Source organism: Seriola lalandi, unplaced genomic scaffold, assembly GCF_002814215.2.
Source record: "Seriola lalandi dorsalis isolate HSWRI2012SDOR001 ecotype SW California unplaced genomic scaffold, Sedor1 jcf7180002054517, whole genome shotgun sequence".
Lineage (NCBI taxonomy): Eukaryota > Metazoa > Chordata > Actinopteri > Carangiformes > Carangidae > Seriola > Seriola lalandi.
Genome location: NW_019525070.1, coordinates 1,783,687 through 1,807,848, shown reverse-complemented (window position 1 = coordinate 1,807,848; position 24,162 = coordinate 1,783,687). Strand labels below are relative to the sequence as shown.

Here is a 24,162-nt window from a genome sequence, read left to right as displayed (position 1 = left end):
TTCCAAATGCGAAGCTGTGGTCGATACACTGGGTTTATGGATGAATTTTCCTTTAGTTATGGTGTTTACCACTGTCGCTTCAACATTTCCTTGTTGCTGTAAATCCATGCAGGTTAGTGCTCTGAAATCTAATGCTCTCAAATTATAAAGACATATTCCAGATACAGCAGTCCTGGTGTACCACGTTGCCAGGTATCATATTTCAATTTTCTCAAATAGCTCATGCAATATCATCCAGGTGTTGTTTTCTTGACAAACAGGTTTACCTTTATCTTCTTTGCTGTCAGTAAACTAATTCATAGTTTGAAAAGTTTCAAATATTACATTCTCAATAGAAAGGCTGGCTGGCAACTTCATCTCAATACTTAAGTTTTTACACTGTCATTTACAAAACGTCCTTCTGGTGTTGATTTACAAACTCAAATATGTGCAATTCAACAATTTGCTATAAAATCCTTCTGTACCTCCCATTGATGTCTTGCACTGACCCTGCAACACAGAAACATGTCAATTGTAAAATCAACAGCCCATCACAGCTTTCAGGTAAATTTATCTGATTAACCTAATTTGCAGAAAGACAGTCCTCATCGCTGTTAAGTTGTTTGCATCTTGGACAGTGAAATATGATTTAGAAAATGCCAGGAGGCAAAAACATTGCAATGTAAAATGTTTATTTAAGTCAGGCTGACAATAAGATGCCTTATCTCCACAGAGATTTGAAAAATATTTACAATATTTCACACAAAATATTACCATCTCAAACATGTATTTTTACATACATACATTTCCAGGAAACATTTGTTATATTTAAAATCAAATGAAAAATATTTATTCTTGCAACAATATGTTGAAAACATTTACAATGTCTTTAAAATAGACAAAAGCAATCTTCAGGGTTTATTCAAAATAAGGAAACAACATCCATTTCCTTATTTTAATGTTGTATTTTAGAATAATCTGCATTAACATGCTATCAGGATTATTTTCTGAATGAAACTATTGACTGAAATATTCAGCGTAGTCTCCAGATCACGTTGTCATGCACTCATCTGTAAATTATCCCCAATACCCGATATGGACTTCCCTGTATAAAAAGCCTTATTGACGGGTTGTGCAGAGGAGAGAGTGTGACATTCCTGTGGGGATTACTAAACCAGCAAGCGCGTGTTGTGGGATTATCCTGGCTGCCACCCGTGGTCTTCAGCAGACAATATAGGTATCATCCAAATTATAAAAGACGGCAGGAGGGTCCAGAAGTCAAAGGTAGAATGGTCAGATAAAGAGTAGATCTCCCTAGCTTCATTACTGTCAGTGTGAAGACACACTGTGATGACCTCAGGACCTAAAGCTGGTAGCAGAGGTAAAGGAAGAGGTGAGGAGGTGAAGACAACATAACCCTATTAACCCTCTGCATAACACCCCTCAGGTAGTTTGGGCCACAGAACATCTCCAGAATAAAAGAGGAGATGTAAACAAGAAAAAACGGGGAGGTCAAATTATCTTTGGGAAAATGCTAGTTTAGAAAGTGGAAATGAAAGAGATGGTGTATAGTTTATTTTCATAATGAAAAGAAGGAGGAAAACATCAGCGAGACATGATGAATAAGCAGCTACAAAGCAGCTTCGGTTCCTTAGTGGAGACACCCTGTTTTCTGGGTGTAGCCTGTTGTCCCTCAGTAGTCGTTACTCTTTCGGTCTCACACGGAGCCAAGGCCGAGGGGCTTGGCAGCCAAAATCGAGCTCAGGGCGAAGTCAAGCTCTTGAGAAATTACTTCCATACTGGTCCACATTATCTGCCATACTCTCCGCGTCATTAGCAACAATGCCATCAGTTCCTGAGGAAACACCGGAGGGCGTTAAGTGCTTGCTATCACATGACCACTAACGCATCTTTACAGCAGCGCCGAGCGGAGAACAGAATGGGGTAAAGATGGCGTCATTAATTCTTCATCTTCTGATTTACTGAAAATGAGAGACAAGCAGCGAGCGTCCCATGAGAGCTGTGGCAGGTAATTGTCACAGTTAAAGCAAACCAGATGGCAGCAACATGCTCCTGCTTTGGGAAAATTACTTTAACAATCTGGGACTTAATCTGGCATCAAATCTGGGGACACCTCCAGGACACTGTTGCCTGGTTGTCATTTTTTTTGGTTGTGTTCATCAGGGTACGGGTTGACTAGCTTGCCACATAGCTGGACAGGGATCAAGAAAACCTGTTCATCACAAAAGCCTTAGATTTAGGGCTGTAATCATGTTGATGAGTCCTGGATATCATCTGGTCATTGAAGAGGGTGGAGAAAGAGACGCAAAGACAGAAGGGAATAGAGAGTAAACAGAGGGAAAAAGTTAGAGGTAATATGTAATTTGCTCTGATAAAACAAACATCACATTTTAAATTTAATATTTTTTCCTTCATAAAAAAAAATGGGAAACACAGTTCAATATATTGATATAAGCCAAGAGTGAATTACATTATCACGCATTCTGTCCAAGAAGCTCATGTTGGAAAAAAAAGAAAAATGTGGGTAACAAATGAAATCTGATAGAAAATACAAAGGCGAGGGTGCAAATGAGCGAAGAAGTGCATGTTTTCACTGGAACTCAAAAGCTGTTGCTGTCATTGCTTAGCTGGATCGAGCGACATAACACACTGCAGTAATTTCCAGTGTTGTTTATTTGCCAGCCAACACCCAAATGTAAGCTGTGGGAGGATGTTATGAGGTTGTGGGATTTAAGATTTTTAAGAAGTGTCAGTGCGACAAATGTAGAAGAGGTTATCAAACTCATATGTACCACGGTGACAACATCATAGCAAAGCGAAAGCTGCTATTACTATTCCAACACAGCACACATCACCACCACATCTGGAGATGTAAATTTGTGTTGTGATGGAAATACTTATTTGTTGCTTTTCAGACTTATTTATTTATTTTATTTATTAAAATAAGATGCAATGTTAGTCTGAGCTCCTTTGTGGCCCTAAAAGGCAACAGTCCAAGAACCTCTGGTCATTCTATTGCAGTGTGTCAGTATGAGAAAACATGCAGCTGCTGAATAAGGAAAAGACCTCACAACACTGTATGTTTGAGCCGGATATTCATGAGACACCTCTGTAAATCCAAACATTACCAGAAGCTGATTAATCTCTGGGACTTTGTCAGACCCACCAGTGAGTCCATCTTTATAAAGTCATGTGGTTCATACACATACACACATAGAAATGTATTATAAATTGTACTCAAATGAAAATTTGTAGAGTATAAGAAGTTAAATGCCATAGGTAGAATATGAAAAGTCACCGTTTGTTGTTTTGTTTTTGTTTTTTTTGCGAAGTGCCTTTTAAAAAAACAAAAGAACAAATATGTCTTTCACATTTAACCAATCCTATTTATTAGGAGGAAACTGCGAATATTCTTTAGCACCAGCTCCACGTCTAAGGACAGTGCTGTGGTCAGAGAGAAGCAGTTCTATATGAACCCCAATAAGCAATGCAATCCATACTGTAAGATGTAAGATGAAGAAAACCTGTGAAATAATTATGCAAGAACACGCCTGTGCCTCAGCTGACTTTGTTCGATGCTGGGAAAGCGCGCATGTTTGGGTTTTGTCTGTAACACCAATGATGACGACAAAACAATGATTCAGCCTTCTTTAATGGGAGATGTGGAAGGAATGGGGGACAAAGATTCAGTAGGGCACCACACATCTGTTACTGTGATGATTTTTCAGAGGTTTGTGTGAGTGCCCAAACTGAAAAAAAAAACGTCATGAATGAAATTTGAGGGAAAAGAATGTCTCATAGACCCATAAAAGTCAAAGCTTGGAATAATTTTCTTGCATCGTTGTTAAACTCTGGTTTGAAGCCACATGGAAAAGCTTATTCTTTAACTAAAAGAAGACTTGAGAGATTGTGTGTCATGTTGACACTATCTTAATATGAGCTACTTGAAAATCTGCAACATATAATCTCCATTTTCCCATCTAAACTCCCCCAGAGATGTGCTTTGTTTTTGTAATGCTACTGTATGTGAGGAGAGGCTCCACAAAATGACAAAATGGAAGTAAAAAATGTAAGTAATCTAGGGGAAGCAGTGATAAGAACAACTATGATACCAAATATGGTGATACACTGGATGCATCAGCACTATGACTAACCTGTGATTTTATTCCTGCTCACAAGGTTCTGAGCTCAGAGTGTGAAGCAGCCTGCGCTTCCGCCTCGGTTGTTCGTCTTCATCGTCAGAAAACGTCTGGTCCACAGAGATGCCATGGCACTCAAGATTACGACCTGCATACAATATATGCGGTACACACATCAGAGGCATACACAAACAAACATCATTACTTTGCTGTTGCTACTTTGAGCAAGCACATTTTTAATCAATGATGTCATTAAGACACCTGAACCTTCAGGGCAGTTCATTTGAAAAATCAATCCTGTCTGCAGTAAATCAAAAGGTAGTACATGCTAACAACATTTCTTCACAATGACTTCTGGTGTGCAAGTTCCTCGGATCCCTCTAAAAGCCTGCATGCCAAATTTTTGGGATTACTTGAGTGGTTTCATCACTGAAGCCCAAACTCTCCATCTTCATCGCTTAAAGTGATTCTCCATCAGTGTCATTTGTGGCGTATTGCCTCAGTTAACCTATGTTAACCCTGGAAATCTCCACACCTGAAGTCCTGTGACCTTTATCGGGAATAGAGATCTGGCATTCCACACAAGCCCAGTCACACTCGGATAAAATCATTTATATACAGACATTCAAACACACCTGTTTGCCCTTTAACACTGCTGCTAGCCTGTTAGGATGCAAAGATCGACAGATTGAGCAGTTGTGTGAGATAAAAAGAAAAACTTTGAAGACGTGAGCTGAACTGATTCAGAGATAAAAAACTAATATGTATAAAATAATAGTACTAAATAATAGTACTGTAGATATTCACAGTAAATGAATGAAGAGTGTATTGAGTCTGGTGGTACTACTGACTGAACTCTTGACTTTATCCCTTCAGCAAAGACTGCCTCTCTCCTCTCCTTTCATTCTCCTTCCTCCATCTCTGTCTCTTTTATCTTTAGTCACTCCACTGTGAGTGATCTGCTTCCTATGTTGTCACTATCAGATGCTAAACCTGGAGGGAGCAGGTCAGAGAGAGAGTTTTTTTTTTTCTCTCTTTTGTCTCCGAGTCTACTCTGTCATTACTCTCTCTTATCAGGCCTCAGCAATATGAAAACACAGCCCGAGGCACGAGGGTTAACTGGGGCCACACATGTCAAAGGGGTGATGTGTAGCCCACTATGTTGGTAAAGTTTGGGTAGATTTCTAAATGCAAAGAAAACAGCAATCTGCTTTTGTGCAAACAGTTTCTGATCTGGGTCAAACTCTGCGAGAGCCAAATGGGTGGGGAATCAAAACGCAACAAAGGTCAGTGAGGTCTCAGATTCACCAAAGTTTACTTCATTTACTTACGTGTTTACTTCATTTTTAAACAAAAGGTTGCTGCAGCTCATAATTTATGTTTCATGCCCTCAGATTATTCTGAATGTAGCTGTGAATTAATTGGTTGCTGGGGTTACCAGACAGAGGCTGCACAATATAAACAAGAAGGACTAACAACGCATTAGGCCCCCATTAGCATATTTGTACAGCCATTGACATGAATATATGGCTTATTTCCACCACAGTGCTTATGGCCAAGAGAGCAACGCCTAGAGACTGATTTGTTGGACAGCTGAATAAGTATAAATACTGCACCACACACATACTCACACACACAAGCTGGGACACACACCCATAACATTTTAAAAAGTAGAGGATATCAGAATGCTTGGACAAATTCGACTGGGCACTGAGATGAGAGTGAAGTGCCGGGTGATTTTCGCGGACAAGCTGAAAACACAAGAAAGCATTGTAAATGTTTCTGGACTGCAAACAACAAAGTGTGTGAGCCAAGACCCATACTGCGCAATCTACAACCTCCATCCATCTTCACCGAAAGCCAGGATCGGAGCGAAGGGCATGGAGGGGAGAGTGTGTGTACGCGCGCATGTGTGTGTGTGTGTGTGTGTGTACGCGTGTGTGTTTGTGTGAGTGAGACAAAGTGCAGAGAATGAGTGCCAAGCCACGAGAACCTGCTGAAGTCACTACAACATCCATGTGTTTTGCAAAACTATTATCCTCTTGGGGTGGCTTGACTTTGGCTGTGAGCACAAACACGGCCATTGAGAGAGCGATCGGCGGGTTATCCCAGCAGACTGCAGCACTGTGGCAGAGGGGGGTATGACTCAGTAGATGTGACATCACAGCTTCTCTGTATGATGCAGGACGGGGAAGACCACCTCACAGTCCGCCGTGTTGAAGCAATCAAGGCAGACTCCGCTGGCTGACTCACTGACAAGTGTTTCCCAGAACCCAGCTACCCGAGGGTATATTCACTGCTTGTGTGTGCTTTTAAGTTAACATTCAAGCCCCCTGTCTACATGATCAATTACATTCAACTGTCAAGTTTATTGGACAGTAAAATCAGTTCGAGGAAAGCCAAAACTTGAGAGTTTACCTTTGAGTCTGCATCATTACTGAGTCATATATGTGACCTATGACATCACGGGGAGGACTGGGAATGGGTAAAAAATTGCCATGTTAAATACTCACACACCCTGTTCCATCAAGACATGGTGCATGCGTAAGTAGTGTAAATGGAGCATACTGGAGCATAATTTGTTGCTGGTGTGTTTTGTGTAACAGTAAATTCTGATAAAAGCGCCCTATGAGTCCAAAATTAGTTAAATCAAGAGAGGAAGCCTCTTTTTTTTTTTTTTTTTTAAAGGAGCTCTTTGTAAGTTTTGCTGTTGCTACATAGCCAACATAAGCATTAACTGGTTTACCTACCATTCTTACAGATAGCTTCAGCCACCGTTGCATTTACAGTACAAGAGGTTATAATACGTGAACACAAGGCAATCGCAATCCAGACTGTTCTCGTCTGTGGTTCCCCGATGGTGGAACAAGCTACCAAATGCTATCAGAGCAGGGGCATCCCTCTCTATCTTCAAGAATCTCTTGAGGACTCATCTCTTCCGAAAGCACCTCTTCTCTTAACACCTAGAACACCCTAACATGCCGAACTAGCGCTTACATTGAAAAACAAGTAGGCTGGTTTCCATCACTGGAGACAGCTCTTGGCAAGTAAAGGAATGAAGTTTAATGCTGAACAGTAAAACTTACAAGTAACTCCTTTAAATTATGTTTAAATGATGCTCTGAAACATAACACAGTGTTCAGCATTTATCTGATTCAGCCCCCCTACCTGAATGATACATGCATTATGCATCTGATAGCTTTGTGTTTACCCTTTAATATACAGCATTACAATTATAACACTGTAACCTAAACCCTGATTATATTTTGATCAAACTCACCCTTTGTGCACATTAACTCACAAACATGTATCTAACGGCCAGGTTTTATTTTGTTGTATGCTGCATTGTTAAGGTCATTGTTACCCCCTGAAAGCCTTGTTATTTTGCTCTGATTAATTAGAGGGCGAGGAGATGTTTGAATCTGGTTATTATCATGAGTATTAGTGTTGCAATATATGACGCAGACAAAGTTGAAAAGACTCTCACTTTTAGTACCCGATTATTCATCCTGAATTGGCATATAATGGTTTATTTATTATGGTTCAAGGGCCTTAGGGGCAGATTTTCTTGTGGTGACATTCACCCCACACACACACACACACACACACACACACACACACACACACACACACACACACACACACACACACACAGACACACACCTGTGATGAGAATAGTTGACTCCTGAGACGGATGGATGCTCTGAACTGTCTCCTCTCTTCTGTCCTGACTGCCATCTTCACCCTGAGTTGCTTCAGTGTCACTGGAGAAAATTACACAAGTTTGACAGGAGTGTTTAATGTAGATATATCAGTGTGAGGGACAGTGTGGAAAACTAAAGACAAAAATTGAGTTACATGGGTGACGATGCTTAGAAAATACAGCATCTCATTTTACTGTGTTGGCAAATGCTTTGGGTAATCATCTGTCAATATTTAATATTACTGACCGCAAGGGATAGTGGCAAAGCCAAACATATGAGCTGCAATTATGAGTAAAATCTTCCATCCAAACTCTGTGGCAATGACGGAAGGTATAACACAGGCTTGTAAAAAACAAAAAAACAAAAAAAACAAATTAGCCATTGTCAGTGTTCTGCAGAAGCAAGAGGTGTAGCAAACCAGATCTGACAGCACTGTGCTGACCTGCTTGGAAACAAAACTTGGGACTAAAGCAGTGACTTGTCAATATGATAATTTATTCTACATTAAACGCTAAATTAACTGTCACACAATAAAGTGCATCTCATGAAATGTTAATCCCTCAGTTTCACCCACTGGTGCTGTGACGCATGAAGCCTGTGAAAGTCAAATACCATTTTTAACTGTTACTGTGCAACAAGTAGTCTAACATGTACCTAAGGCTAAAGATGCAGCAATAAGTTGGTCAACAGAAAGTTAATCAGCAGCTATTCTGATCAATCCTTTACATCAGTTTTCAAACAAAAATAGCAAACACTGGATCATTCCAGCTGCTGACATGTGAGAATTTGCAGATTTTCCTTGTCTGAATGTTTTTGGGTTTTAGGCTACAGGTCCGATGAAAAGAAGACATCTGATGACACCACCTTAGGCTCTATGAATGTATAATAGGCATTTTCACAGTCCTGATGTTCTATAGACCAAATAAAAACCCCATTAACTGCAAAAATATTCATCTGTTATAATATATAATGTATCATGTTATATATTATACTATATAATGTTCAGATTAATTGATGGTGATAATAACAGAAGAAAATTGTTCTCTGAGATGCCTCAAAAATCAAAAATCATGTAGGTTGAAACATAAATTAGTCAAATACACTCATACATCAGTACTGTATGTTAATACATCATAGTATCAACTGGTCACTGCCATTTCATCACACAGAATTTTTTTTTTTTTTTTTCTTTTTTAATGACCACATACATTAATAGGTAAACCCTGTGTATATTTCACTGGGTCCTGTATTTTAAAGTAGCAAAGCTAGCCAGGTTTGCCAGAGCATCAGAGGAAGCCATGTAACACCAGTCTGCTGACCTCTGTCTCCTCTCCTCATCTCTCTGCCGGTCAGCGGTCTCTTGGAACTGGCGGACAGTGTCCTGCAGGCCTCTGATCTTTGCCTTCTTCTCGTTCAGCACCATGCCAAAACGTGAGTAAAGCTTCCTCTCCAACATCTCCTTATCCTGAACCTGCTGCTCCAGCCTGGTGAGAAAACACACAGACACTGATGTATGTGCAAAAAGTTAACATACATGCAGAGACTGACTGACAGACCGACATGTTTTAAAAGCTGAGAATTAGTGTTTGTCTGCCTCCTGAGAGCAATTTGCAAAGAAGAATGATGCTGATGCCTCCACCCTGTGCACACATAACTCACCCTGAACCTCCATCTCTGGCAACGATTCATTCATTGGCCAATGACTGATCAAGGAGATAAACAATCACACCAAAAATATTATTTGAAAAGAAGTCAAGTGCCAGGGATATATGACATGAAAGACATACCGTATATTTCATCATTAGAATCATTTGAAGTTAGTTCCCAGAAATCATAAGCCCAGTTCACTGGGTGTAACCCTCAATACTCCTACATGGGCGAATGGTGATGATGTCACGGATGATTGTTGTGGATATAAACAGCTGGCAGCGTGACTTAAAAAGCAAAGGGAGTTTGCATGCAAACAACACAATCAACAAAGAAATACCAGCAGCTAAAATCTAAAGAAAATAATTAGATTCTGTCGGGATGTTTTCCATTTGAACTTGCCATTTGCTGTCCATCACACATTTTTTTCATGAACATTTTAATCCACCACCAGAGCTTCTTTCCTCTTTATTCTTACTCTGTGAGTATTCGCTGGTGCTGCTGTTTCAGTCTATGGTTCTCCTCCAGCAGCTGGTAGTTTTCTGACTCCAGATCTGTGCTGCGCTTTAGGGACTGGCCAATCATCTCCCGGTTCAGCTCTAGAGAGTCTGGAGCTGGCTGGAGCTCCACAGAGCCCAAGTGCACCTGAAGGACGGAGGGAAAGAAGAGTAGAAAAGAAAAGATAAATAAAGTTCTGTCTTCAGGTTGGCTGGCTTCATCATTCATCAACAGTTGAGGAGCTCAGCAATGTGGGAGGACCTCACTGCACTGACAGGTGACAGTTAAGGTAGTTCATGGCACATGGTAACCTCTGGGTGCTTCCCTTTGAGCATGCCAGACTGGGAGGAGACAGCACCAAAGATTTAAGGCTACATCTCCCAGCTGCCCCGGGACTACCTGGGGATCCTCTAGGAAACGCTGGAGGAAGGTACCCCTGGAAAAAGCACATCTAGCACTGTAATCCTGACATGAGCAACAGGCCAGATGTAAGGCAAGAACCTAACGGTCTCATCTAAAGCAGCTTCCAAAATCTACGTACAGTGAAAAATGAGCAGGCACTTGCACCTCACTGTTATCCCAAGAAGCTGTGCAATATAGAAGTGCAACAAACCATTACATCACATTTTCTTTGAAGTGGGAGACTTTTTAAGATGATGATGTGTTTGCTTCTGTCTGTGAGAAATACAGGATGAATTGACTAGTCAGCAGTAAACTATCCAAGTGAGCACACAGTTTCCTCTCTGTTGATTTTTGTCAGTGGCTCTTTGGAATCACAGGCAGGCTTCAGAAGTAATAAAACATTCCTCATTTGGTTTGTATTTTGGCGCTCAGTCACAAAGCAGGGCCGGGGAATTTCAGCATTTTCTAACATTTAGTTGATGCGTAAAATTTTCTAAATTATCGACAAAATAGGAATCAATTTATAGCAAATGGCAATAATCAAATACGGAAAACCAGAAGCAGTGTTCAACCCGGAGGGAGTTTGCTCATAAAGCTGCCTCACGAAACATTTATTTTTCAAATAGCAGCACAATCTTTGTTTGCTTGTTGCCTTGGAGATTCTCACATTCGCAAACACACACGCATACACACTGATGCACACACAGACGGAAAGGTACTGCTCGTGATGTACTGGGAAACCAGAAGGTGATGAGGTGCTAAATCTTCACTGGGCTGCGTCGAGGTTGCAGACCCACTATAATAAAGCCTCCATCTTCAAAAGCTCTCATAAAATACTTGTCATTTTTGTCCCAGGTTGATGCTGTCCTGGCAGGTCACACAGCTGTTTTCCCCTCCGCTGGTGAACCTGAACATGTTTCAGTGAGCGGACATTCGCTTCATGCCGCTCCCACAGCTTCACAGCCTTAGCGTACCTGTCTGTCTCTGTTAATCTTCTGTTCTGTGGCAGTCTCTTTCTCTTAATGCCAAATTCTGTTCTCTCTCGTCCTCCTCCTATGTTTTCTCCCCCTCCCTCTCGCTCTAAAATTAATACAGACTCACAGTTAATTCTGAAAAAAATATATATATATTTGCACAAGTTTTCTAAAAAATCCCAGCTCTTTTGCAACTGCAAAGGCTATTCGGTGCAAATGCTGTCAATACCTACCCTGATCACAACAATGAAATCAGCGATTTAACAAAACTCATCTTGGAGGATGGGAACACAGTGGAGACCACCTAGGATCTTAAGGAGGATGATGTTCCCAGGAAGTCATAAAAATGTAGGGCAACATTAGGATGTCACAGTGATCCAGTGCAGGCTCCTCTCTGGGATTAAGAGGGAGTTTGTATGACACTCAGCTTTCTTTGTAAGTCATCCACATGTCGACATGTCTGTGATTCAGTGTTTGCGCCAGATGGTCCACCATCAATATGAAACGCTGAGACTAGTGTAGGTAGAGGCTCAGTAAGAATGGGTGATGTTTGGCTGTTTGAATAGTGTGCAAGTGATCATGTCGCACATTACTATCTGTATGCTCACAATGCAATGAGCAATAAATCAGCCATGTGAGAGGGGATAATGTTAAGGCTTTGGACACTGACATGGTGACTACACTAATATTTCCAAACTTTAAAGAATGCCATAATGTCCTACATTTACTCTGCGAGTCTCACTCCATAATAATGACTGGGACTTTGTCAAACTTTGTCATCAAAGTTTTACACACTGACACAGTTAAAGACCATAAATCTTTCTGACCTGCATGTTAACAAAGTATTACCAGTTTAAGACACCAGATACAGAGATCTAAACTGCGGGAATCACAACCCTCATTTACTGAATTAACACTGAAAATAACACTCAGCTGCTGTTTATTTCGTCTTCTCCTTCCTTTAAATACCAAAAGGTTGTGTGTTTCACTGTCTTTACTTTCAGGGTTTCTCAGGACTACTGCAGTAAACATGCAAATTCCACATCACCAGAAGTTTACCTTAAGCTTACTGCATTGCATGGAAAGAGGAAGGATGCACTAAACAAGATGTAAATCTGAAAATGTAGGCACGCAGCATACTAATTTCTACATATCAGATAAGCAGTGATGAATGCTTGTTTTTATTGGTTAAAGTTCCTTGTTGAAAGACAGAAAAAGCCTAAAAAGCTCTCTTTATTTTCTTGAGCTTTAGTTTCTCTCCTGAGAGACAGAGATAAAGTTAAAGGTCAGTCTGCACACTGCTGCCAACTTCTGCCAAGGTGTGGGAGGTCAGACTGTTCGTCTGTGATGCACAACCCACTGCCACATTTTTCTACTGTGTTTTCTCAACTGAAATAACACGAAAATACGCAAATAGTTCTTTGAGGTTGTTTCAGCCTCTAGCAGCAAAAGACTTTATGAATCTTAAGACACACGGTGGGCTAGTTTTTGACCATCAAAGACATTGAGGCCAAGTTCTTGACCTTGCATACCCTGAAAAATCCACTGTATATAACATTGTCGACACCCACATTCAGGAAAATATGTGGATATAAAATCCTCTTCTCAGGATGAATTTGTCCTACATTATAATGTGGTCAAGTGTGTGTGTGTGTGTGTGTATGTGTGTGTGTGTGTGTGTGTGTGTGTGGTCCACTGTTTGTTTGCGTGTGCGTCTCCAGACAGCTAGCCAGACCATAAGGTCAAACCCGTAGAGAAGGGGGGGATGTAGGTGTGAAAGACAAAGCCAAAAGAACACAATCCCAGTGAAAACGATAGCATAACACACTGTGGGCACAGTGGACACAAAGCTTTCTCTATCACACCGTCCAACACACAGCTGGAGACCTAACCCACCCTTTATTCCCAAGGATCAGAGTACAATAACCCCCTTTAATCAATAATCAGTAATCAATGAAACTGATATAATTGTATCAAAGAATGAAAAAAGCCAGATACATTTAGCTCATTTGCCAACAAAAACTCCAGCTCTTTTTAAATTGCACAATATCATATAAGACCAGCAATGCCCGTATGCCTTATAATTTGAAACATCATAGTGAACTTGTCATTGATCAAACCCCTTTTTTCTTTCTGTCTATCTATCTGAAAATAGTTATTAGGGAACAGGGAAGTGAGTGGGTGAGCACTGTGTGTATGGTGACAAAGAGACAGTGTTCAAGGGTGGGCACGGGTGCTCAGTATGGGAAGAGTGGGCATCGAGCAGAGATCAGCCTGTCCCATCAACTCCCTCATCCGCCGTGCAGAGGCGTCAGGCCAGATAAAGAGCAGGAAGTGGGGGGCGACAGCAGTCCATCACTGATAACACAAATATTCTCATAAACAACGGCCATGGAGAGCAGAGAGTGGGGGAAAATACTTAAAATGCTTCATTTCACTTAGATATCGGCCTAGAATATTGGGTTCAGAGATGTTTGTATGATGCAGGAACACATTGTCAAGGTTAGATAAACTACAAGTCCGTGAAAAATAGTGCGAGGTGGAACTTGCTGGTGGAAACAGCAGGAGAGATGCATCGGTGGATCAGACTCTTCAATGTGGTCAGTATTTAAATCCGGGTTCAACAATTTCCCAGACACTAAAAGCAAAACATGTATCCAATGTGTCCTCATTTTTGCCCTCGGTGTTTGGAGGATTGCTGATTTTAGTTTTTTTCTGAAACCACTATAAAAGCATTTTGCCCACTTCAAGGAATTGAAAATTTGCATCATCAACAATGAATTTGGTGGGTATTCCTGTTCTGATCCATCCAAATTGTTAACAGTAACTAATGTCATTAAAAAGGCCAGTCTCCACATGTAGGCAGACGGTGCTCTTTGGTTTAAGTAAACAGATGACACAGTGAAAAATGACATGTTATATCGGGTTTGTTAAGACTATGAGTCATGCTAGTAGGACTGAAACCATTAGTGCATTAATAAATTAGTTGACTGAAAAAAAATGTTTTATCTACAACTATTTGATAATTGAGGCTGATTAAGTAATTTCTCAAGCCAAAAAAGCCAGCTTCATATTTTTTTTTTTTTTTTTATCATTGTAAAATGATTATGTATATTTTGGTTTTGGATTGGACAAAGAAAATTGGAACATATAACTTTGAGTTATCGGAAATTACTTATCTTTCACTGTTTCATGACATTTTATACATTTAATAATCCATCCAAAAAATGAGTCACAGATTAATACTAAAAACGTGCATGCAGGACACAAAACTAAAGACAGGAAAATTCAAATACAACGAGATCAGCCACCAAGCACAGAGCCACCAAGACACAAAACAGATAAGGAACATTAACAAATAATAACTCAAACTAAGAAAAAAATCTGCTCACATGAAGAAAGGAAGACAAAAGCAAGCCAAAGAGACACCAAAGTAGTTCGGTGGCTCGTAAAGAAATAGGTCACCTAGTAATGTATTGTCCCTTTATCTGTAAAGTTTTCACTTTTGGACCATTAGTTATATTCATATATTAGTTCCAGTTATACTCATGATCTGGTCTAATTGAATTTCATTTGCATTCCCAAACACTCTACAGATTGGAAATGATCACGCACATGGTTTATATTTGTAAATAATGTTGACAAACTCAGGCTGAGAGTGTACAAACACACTCGTAAATACATATCATTTCACACTTCAGATTTTAGGATGATTGAACCAGAATGAGAAAACATTGCCTTCTCCAGTCAAATTTCTGGCTGGCTCACACTGCACAGCTGGAATCCCCAGTGAACAATAACACAGGATCTATTTGACAAACATAAAACATGGAAAAATCAGTGTCACATTTCATCCACACAGACTCATCCAGAATCCCGGGGCTTCGATTACCACAGCTGTCAGAATCCCAATCTCTCCGGATCAAATCTGGTCTGAAGTAAGAACTAAGCTGTAAGTGACACTCGAACACAGAGTGATAAAATTTAATAAAATGACGGGACGCCCCTGAATAACCGATCAAATTGCTGCTCGTCACAGCACTACATCATGCATTTCAAAAGATTCTGTACTTTTTTATCAAACAAAACCAGATGCAATAACTGACTGATGTAAAATAAAGTAAGCCATGTTAAAGAGTTAAGTACCGTAGCGCCTACAAAAAAACACTAAACTAAAAGGAAAAAAAAGTTTTTTGGTCTCATATTTGGGAGCCAAATCGGGGTAATTTTAACCAGATGTACAGGATCTGTTAGTTCCACTTACTTGCTCCAAAATCTTTAATCCGCAAGAATATTACGTTTCTGTGTTGCCAAGTGTCAGTACGTGATTTTTTTTTTTTCCACCAGTGACAGATTGGTACTTAAACAGACATTAAGGAGGAGATAATGTCTGACTTAGCCATCCAAAACACCTGCTTAGTAGTAGTTTAACAGCAAACACCCAAATTACATTCATCATTACAACTTCTGGGGTCATATTCATAAAATATTAATGTCAGGTTAAGTTCACCACCTGGTTTGCGTCTGCCCTCCTTTCTTCTATTCCCAAAGGAAACTTGCCTCATTTTTGGTCATTTCTGCACCCTCAAATTATCTGGCTGGGAAAATATGTTCCACTTTTTAACCTCTGACGTGTTCAAAAAAGAAAAAAAAGGCAAACGAGGGAGAGAAAGAAAAAAAAAGAAAGAAAAGAAGCAGGTGTTAGACAAGAGTGGTAGTTTGCACTTAATGCAAATAGTCCCCCAGGATTCTTAGATTTGTGTCTACCACACACATACCACACACAGTGATGATTACTGTCAGCAACAATGTGAGCATGGATTCGATTTTTAAAAAAGCACACTTGGGGCTGGACAGATTTGTCAATCATTTTGTGTGGTCTAGTTGCTCCTTTTGGCAACAACTTTTGACTGAGCAAAAAACACAAAAAACACAAAACACACCACACCTACACAGATAAGAGAGCTCATTTATGTCATGTCAAAACCAGTGGAATTGTTAAATCAGGGAATACAAATCTTGAATTATTTGTTTGTCTCTCTGTAACAAAGCCATCAACCAAATCATCCAGGCATCAGAAATGCATTGTGAATTATTGTCAATATCAATAATATATTATTCCATTTTTTAAAAAAGCCTTGAATAATTAATAGTAGCATTAAGGTTGTCCCAGTAGTATCCCGAGTCGTGGGGATTCAAGAGTCTCAAAGAGCCAACATCCACAAAAACAAAACATAATTTCTTGATATCTTGTATATATATGTAAATAAATATGGGATGTACTAGTTACACGAGATACAGTCACATACAACTGATTAGTCAAGTATGACACTGAAAGGCTGATATCCTGGCAGCCGAGTCTAAAACCTACAGAATGTCTGCACATGTCTGGACATGGACACATTCACACATAGGCACACTTGTATACGCGGCCCACACTCATAGAGACAAAGAAAGACAGGGGAGGTTGGAGAAAGAAAAGAAAAAGGCTCTAATCAACCGTTGTTTAACATTGTCAGATGGGGACAGCCCCTGTCCATAAATCAGGGTTTTACGGTCTCAACAGTGATGCTAACCCCCCTGGCCTTCTCCCTCTGGTCTCCTCTGCCTTCACAGCAGTCCCAGGACCCCAAGTGAAATGTTCCCTGGAGGCAACAGCATCCTCTCACAGTTTGGAAGAATAACACTTCAAATCCACTGAAAGCATCATGACCTGTACTCCATCAAACCTGTCAGTCTCTGTGGAAGAACCACCTTAGCACAGTATACAATACAGGACTCTGAACATTTTCAGTTTCTGTCAGTGCATAAAGTTAACAAGAGATGTGCTTTCATGTGGGGAAGTGATTGTTTACATTGAAGCAAGCCAACTCCACCTGACCATTTAACCATTTTCAATCAACAAACCTTTTTCTCTTAACATTTACAAACTGAAGCCACCCACCTCATTCTGTTGCTATCGGATGACTGTGAACAAACTGAATGATTCCTATCTGTGGCTTTTTCCCCAAGGGCCCCGAAGGCAACCAAGCCTTTCTAATTCTCCTATAATGTTGGAAGACTATAAACCTTATCTTTTTTTACAGCCCCCTGTAAAAAATAAGACTTCCTTTCTATTTTGTTGTATGTCGTTAGATGCATTTATCCCCGGGGAACAGTAACAAAAGGTAAGTACACGATGTTGTGGAATTCAAGGGTGAACCACACAGATTCCTCAACACTTGGCTTTCAAACTACCCACTTCATCTAATGGGTCTGCTCTACATCTGTTAGAGGGTTTATCACTTGATGTATGATGTGCCCCTGAATAAAAGCACTCTGTGCCAGTGAAGAAAAGCATCCAAAACCAGTTCCAGCAGATATCATCCAACTGCAGAGCCACAGTGCCAACAGCTTTAGCTCCAGTCCAGCTTTATGTTGGCGAGAGGTAAGCTGTTTAAAACTGCAGACGTATCGATGTGCTCCATCTACAGGCAAGGTAAGTACTAACTGCTGCAATTTTGACACTTGTGCCACCTACAGTCAATGTTAGTGGTGTTGGTGGAGGCATGCTGTTTCAGGTACTGGCAAGACAATAAAATATTACATTCTGAGAAATAAATTCATGAGTCTGAAGGTTTGTTACCAAAACGTTATCACACTGACATTACATGTATCTTTTATCACAGCGATCATTAGGTAAACAGTAGAAAATACAGCATTAATATTGTAAAGTTATCTGCAAGACATGTGCACTTGCATGTATTTGATTGGACAACATGCCAGGTGATGTCACATTGTGTTGTGATGCAGCCAAAGCTGAGCCAGGATCAACTTTTTTTTTAACACAACCCTGAATTTTGAATGCCCTCTGCGTTGGCATTGTTGCCGTGCCAATGCAGCAGTCCCTGTGAAATAAATGAAGGGGCTGCATTTTTTTTATGCAGTGCCATTGTCTGTCTGATCACAGTCTTAAAGCTACTGCTTGTGCCACTTAGTTTAAAGTTTATTACATGAACTTTAACACCTAAAAATGTAAAGGTTTTGTTCGCTAGACAACTCTGTCTGTCCTTCTTAATACTGGTAACAAAAAAAGATTTCACAACAGTCACTGATAATAAAAATCTACTCAAAGCTTTTGCTCACCGAGACGTCATTAGAGATCTTCTGATATGAGAGATGACAGTGATCTGGAGTAAGGTGGAAAGAATACACCTCCTTGTTGCCTCCTCCTCCTCCTTCCTCACTTCTTGTTAGTGCTTGAAGAAGATCCTCAACATATCTTTCCCTTGTGACTCCCAATTCAATGGCTTCCTTTGTCATTTCATCTTCTGAAACTGAACACAAAAGGTTTTGATTAAACATTTTTCTAATTTATGCGTCATGTTAAAGTCATGCAACTGAGAGTAACCGGACAGAGGGCAAAGCAAAACTATAAACATAAATTACGTAGTAATGCATGGATGCATGTGAAAGCCGATTTGAAGAGAGGCATGCAGAGAAACTGAGGGGAATGTCATCAGCTGTTGCACAGCTGCTCACACGGGGTTGAGGGTCCCAATTAACACATCAAACACAGAAACGCTGACGACCCAGAACCCCGCACATAGCTGTCACAACCCCATCTCTGCCTGTCAACTCCGCAGATGGACAGCAATAGAAAACTAGGGAGCAGTTATGTTCCAGGTGTCCTTCCACAGCATACGTACTCATGTGCATATGTAACCACAGACACACACACACACACACACACAAACACACACAGAGACACACACACACACACACACACACACACACACACACTGAACACTGGCTTGCACATACAAAGACAAGCCTTGTAGAGTTTAATCTATTTTATACACCTGTAAGCTGCAGAACAGGAGTGAAGAGGGATGATGAAACAAGGTCATTGCTGTCACTCTGGTTAAAGGATTAACAATTACAATATTATGAGATGGGGTTCAGCCAGGTGCCTACACGGTTAGGACAGCCAGATGAATGGTAGACCTGGTGACAACCCAGTCCAGTCAATGTTCAGAATATGCAAGTCTCTGTAGTACATGTTAGCTCAAATTTGTGGCTAAAATCACGACAAACGAGGCATAAAAATGTTGTGTTTTAAATACTTTGACTGGTCCTCAATTCTTGATGCGTTTCTGAAATGTACCTTCTCCGATCCACGCTGAGCTGCCATCAGTGAGAGCTAGTGTGAACCCGGCACCCAGGTCTACTGCCCAGTCCACTCGCAGGAAGTAGGGGGTACCTGGATCAGTAACTACTGTGATCTGGCGGACTGTACCAATCATGTCTCTCGTGTGGCCTTCAGACCTGCAGAAAATCAAAGATAGGCATTTAGAAACTCTTGATAAGATACCATTATGATTCTTTTCTTGTTGTTTTTTGTAGTCAGGAGATTTCATGAGCTTAATCTTCAATGACTCCATTTTGGTGTTGTAACGTGTTTATCCTCCAGCTGCATCAATGCATCTCATTGTTTCACTGCTTGGATGTGGCAATAAAAGTCTCCATGTGTGTCTTCAATGGGGGTCTCTCTGAGTCATTGGAACCACATGGAGATTAACAGGTTTTGGAAGGTTTGCATGTGGTATGTGGAAAGCCTAATTAAGCTCTCAAAACTAGCAACATTACTTACTAATGCCATTAAAACTACTTCACATTTAGATTACTTTGCAGTACACATCAGATAAAAACTACAATTTCTTTATTTTTCACCTCATATTTCCAGAAGAGCTATCATTTTAGAAAATAGGAAGCAAAGACCGAATCACATGCAAGGGATTTCACTGATGTGAGTGAAGGAGAGAGCTGTCAATCATCTGTTGCAACAACCTAACACATCTCAAGCTAATTTTCCATGGCAACACCAGACCGCAATGAGCAAAGCAAAACCTGTGGGATCCACACTCTCAGAATTACTGTACAAGAGGAAACAAAATCAATATTTGCCAATACCACTCTGTTTAATGTGTATATACTGAGCAAACCTGTTTGGTAATGTAACCTTACCCTGAGGCTCATGTCTTGACAAACTGACTGACAAACAGCAGTTACATTTCTGCCAGAAACAGCCTACGTTCAGCAGAAGATCTAAGGATTACAGTATGATCCCTGTGACTGCTCTTGGCCTTTTGGTTCACTATACATCGTTTTTCTTCTTCTCAAAAGGCTTGAGAAACTTTTACTTGATTGCTGGTGGATGTCCAGCCCAGAACATGTGATTACTGCTTCCACGTGAAGTGAGAGGTGAGTTGGACATCTTTCCTGCTTAAATACAGGGCAAAGTGTGTGGAGATGGAGGGAAAAGGACAGCTAAATTGGCAGTTAGCCAAGCTGGACATGTTTGAAAAAATGAAAATGAGCGCCTTCTGACACTGTGCTATAAGTTATGATGTGACAGCCCTTTTTTTTTGTATTCTTTCTTTATATCCCCCATCATGCAGCTGACAGAGCAGTTGGTCAAGGTTATTCAAAATGAGACACACACATGTGCCCACTCTACACACATACACACACACACACACAACACTGCATGTATATGTGCACATACACACAGAACCGTGCAACAGATTAAAGTTGACCCTTTGTGCTTAAAGAAGGGGTGTGGCTGGATGGAGGGGCTGAACAAGATGAGGGGGCTGAAGGGTTCAACTTTAACCCCATGAAGTGAGCTCAGCTACTCATTAGTTACTGTAACATCTGTTTTGCAGGAACGATGACCCTGTGGTAATGACAGAAGGACACTCCAATTAAATAAACAGCGCTGTCTGTTAGGAATGGAGAGCCGCGCAAAGCCTTCAAAGTCAATCCTGAAGTCTTCCTGTTAGCATCTGTTCAGTCACTTGATCAGCAGACACAATCACTGAAATGCTTAAATCATCAACCAAAGCTGCCCTGCATTTTTGACACAGCCTTCATCCTCTTTTCTTACAGCCTCTCTGTAATTTTTTTTCCTCAACCTTTTCATTGTCATTTCTTCTGCACTGCTGCGTATGAAAACTGCAAGACATAACTCTGTGTGCAGGAAGTAGTAGGCAAATGAGTCACAAAGACAGCCTCTAATTATGCATCTTGTGTCTTAAATGAGGGATTCTGTCGAGCAGAAAAAAAGCCTGGCCAGTTAACTGTCTCTTTAATGGGTCCTGACGATCAGGCCAGTCCTCTCGCTTTCCTTTCACTGGACTTTCACCTCATGCTTTCTCCAATTTCTAGTCCTAGTCCTGTTATCATTGTCAGTCAGGGATTAAAGCAGTGCTGCTCTAACCAGCAGCAGGCTGTGCCATAGCCTTTTAGTTTCTATTCTCTCCAGCTATTGGCTATCTAAAGCCACTTGACGAATACAAACATAATTAGCAAATACAACATGCACTACAATAAAGCAAGGCCTAAGGGCTACAACATGTATCTAAAAATGTGACTGACCTGATTCATACCATGATCATGTCAGAGGCAGAAATAGGGATGTGTCACTATAGCATGACTGATGAATGCTTTAACATAAAAACCAGGTTTGAAAAACTAAACTGTAATTTAACAGTGGACATTTTGAGTAGCTACTTATATTCTTAGTGCCAGAGGAGACGTAGTGATGTAGTGGTGATGGGTCAGGGTCATACTCTCGTGATGTATGACAAGAAGTGCCTTCTCTTGTATGCAGAAACTACATTTTATGAACTCTTAGCAAAAGCATTTGAGAATGTGACAAGTTTCAGAACTACAGTGTATCTAGTATCAGTGGAAAAGTGTAATCTTGGTGGATTATGTGGTCACTGCAGTATGCACAGCCTGCCACAATCTATTTTTTTTTCTTGCAACTGCTTGGAGTGAACATGCTCCCTTGACATCATCTGGAATAATAATTGTAACTCTACTGCAAGCTGCATTAATACTTTTAAAATACTGGGTGAAAAATAAAAGCGAGAATGGAAGCTGAAAAACCTAAGCACAACTGCTGTCTGCATAATTTCGCTGAAGATGTTATACAGTCTTGCAAGCTGCCCTCCTCTAATGAAGTCCTTGATCACAAAAAATGTATGCTAGATAGTGTATGGCGATAATAATGCATTTCCATTATTTTAATTCCACTGAAATCACACAAGGTATAAATATTACTTCAGTCAATAATATATTTCACAATAGAAACTGTAGCACTTATTGAATGCAAAGGAAAGGTAATCTGCAGCCTACTGGGGCAAACAGGAGTGAGCAAAAGCCAAATAGCTATCACAACACATCACATGATTTGAATCATTGGATAAATTCATCCAGAGGGCAATAGTTTTAGACAAACAGCTGCACAATGACAGCTCATTGTCATATCTCCAATATTCACACAGAAATGAGTTACCGTTGTGAAAACCTAAGCCTTGCTCAGTCACAAATGTATGGCAATTCTCAGTTAAGATTATGGCTGTGTTAATGTGTAAAGACAATACAGCCTGTGAACGCACAACATTGTTTGTTTAATTAGCCTAACTTCCATTAGCATCACGCTCTGCAGCTTGCAGGAGTCATTTGTTTGAGGGTCATAACTGCATACAAACCATGTGACCATTATCACTGCAGTCACCTCCAGTATCACTTTCTCGAAAATCAAAACTCTACATGAATATTTACCACTACTTGAATAAGGTTTTAAACTGACAAATGTTATAATATAGAGTTTGACCGGATATCCTCTCTCATACCAACAGCTAAAGATTGCACATAACCCAGCATACATGTGCTGTACTGAAGCCAAAATTGATCAGTGCACTGCAAACTTACACTTGATCACATTAAGAGGAATGTGATTCTGTTTAAAATTTACACTTGTTCCTTTGCTCTTAGAAACCAGACACTCCTTTTGACGACAATTTAGTCTCCTTTTTTCACCAAGTTTTCATCCAAATTCCTCTAGTAAAATATGCAAAACATCATTTATGTGTGGTTTAGAATCTGACAGATTTCTTACATGAAGAGCTCTCTAGGAGTGTCTCCATATAAGTGTCTAGGCGGGGAATACAAAACATGTTTTAAATGCAATCAAGATGTGTGGCTGGTTGAAGGAAAGGGACTTCATTGTGAAAACTTTGAGAGAAAAGTGGATCACAAACGTGTCAAAAGTCTTGCATCATCAAGAAAGAATAGAATTTGTTAGGCTATCAACCAGCCGAAATTTACTTTAAGATTACGTAACAATAATTTCAAATTTATAGTAATATAACTTTGAAGTCTACAAAATGTCGAAAATAAAGAGAAATTCCATCTAAAGTCACTGATGTTTACATTAAACCTTAACCCTCAACAATTCGTTTCCTGGTGATTGAGATTTCAAGTAGTCTTTGAGCACCACATGACACAAATGTTCACTTGCCTCTCTTTCCCATAATACCTCATATTTTATTATTATTGACATCCTAATATAATATCATAACAACTTCCTTGGTACTGCTAGTGTCTAACTAGGCATACCTTCACCAGAGCACTGTTTAATCATCGGTGCAGGTGATACTCCTTTAATGACAGGGCGCGGACATTTAACGTGCCGCTTGAACAGTACAGTAGTTTTCGATAAGTCGGGCTAAATTCATTAAATTTTTACGTGGGATAAAACCTTTCCCTATTAATTTTTCTCATTAGACTTACGGTGTTGTGTTGCTAACTACTGCGATGTCCAAACGAAGTCATTTTTGTGTGAAACTGAAGTCACTGCTGCAGGCTCCGTTGAGAGTTTATGATAGAAGTTTCAACTTTCAACTTGTTTTCTCAGCCAATCGGCAAACGCGGTTTTGCGGCGTAGTGCGTAATTACGTTACGTAA

The 24,162-nt window shown here is 40.2% G+C and overlaps 1 protein-coding gene across 2 annotated transcripts; it reads right to left on the bottom strand.

The window, feature by feature from the left end:
* Positions 1-654: 654 nt before the first annotated feature.
* Positions 655-24,109, bottom strand: LOC111660258 (DNA repair protein XRCC4-like). Of its 2 annotated transcripts, none has more exons than XM_023413459.2 (8): positions 23,989-24,109; positions 19,511-19,671; positions 18,490-18,680; positions 9,969-10,135; positions 9,163-9,327; positions 7,803-7,903; positions 4,155-4,287; positions 655-2,274 (listed from the first exon to the last, which is right to left on the bottom strand). In XM_023413459.2, exons 2-7 carry the CDS (start codon positions 19,647-19,649, stop codon positions 4,163-4,165), a joined length of 888 nt encoding a protein of 295 aa, XP_023269227.1. In that variant the 5' UTR covers positions 19,650-19,671; positions 23,989-24,109; the 3' UTR covers positions 655-2,274; positions 4,155-4,162. The 2 variants fall into 2 exon arrangements, with proteins under 2 accessions (XP_023269227.1, XP_023269228.1); XM_023413460.2 differs by having other exon boundaries at positions 655-1,348.
* Between the last annotated feature and the right edge of the window lie 53 nt (positions 24,110-24,162).

Excerpts from the sequence above, each read along its gene's own strand:
- LOC111660258 (XM_023413459.2), bottom strand. The coding sequence starts at position 19,649 with ATGATTGGTACAGTCCGCCAGATCACAGTAGTTACTGATCCAGGTACC. Across the intron at positions 9,328-9,968 it reads CACCAGCGAATACTCACAGA|GCTGGAGCAGCAGGTTCAGG; the intron begins GTAAGAATAAAG and ends TTTTCTCACCAG. Across the intron at positions 4,288-7,802 it reads GTCAACTATTCTCATCACAG|GTCGTAATCTTGAGTGCCAT; the intron begins GTGTGTGTCTGT and ends TATTGTATGCAG.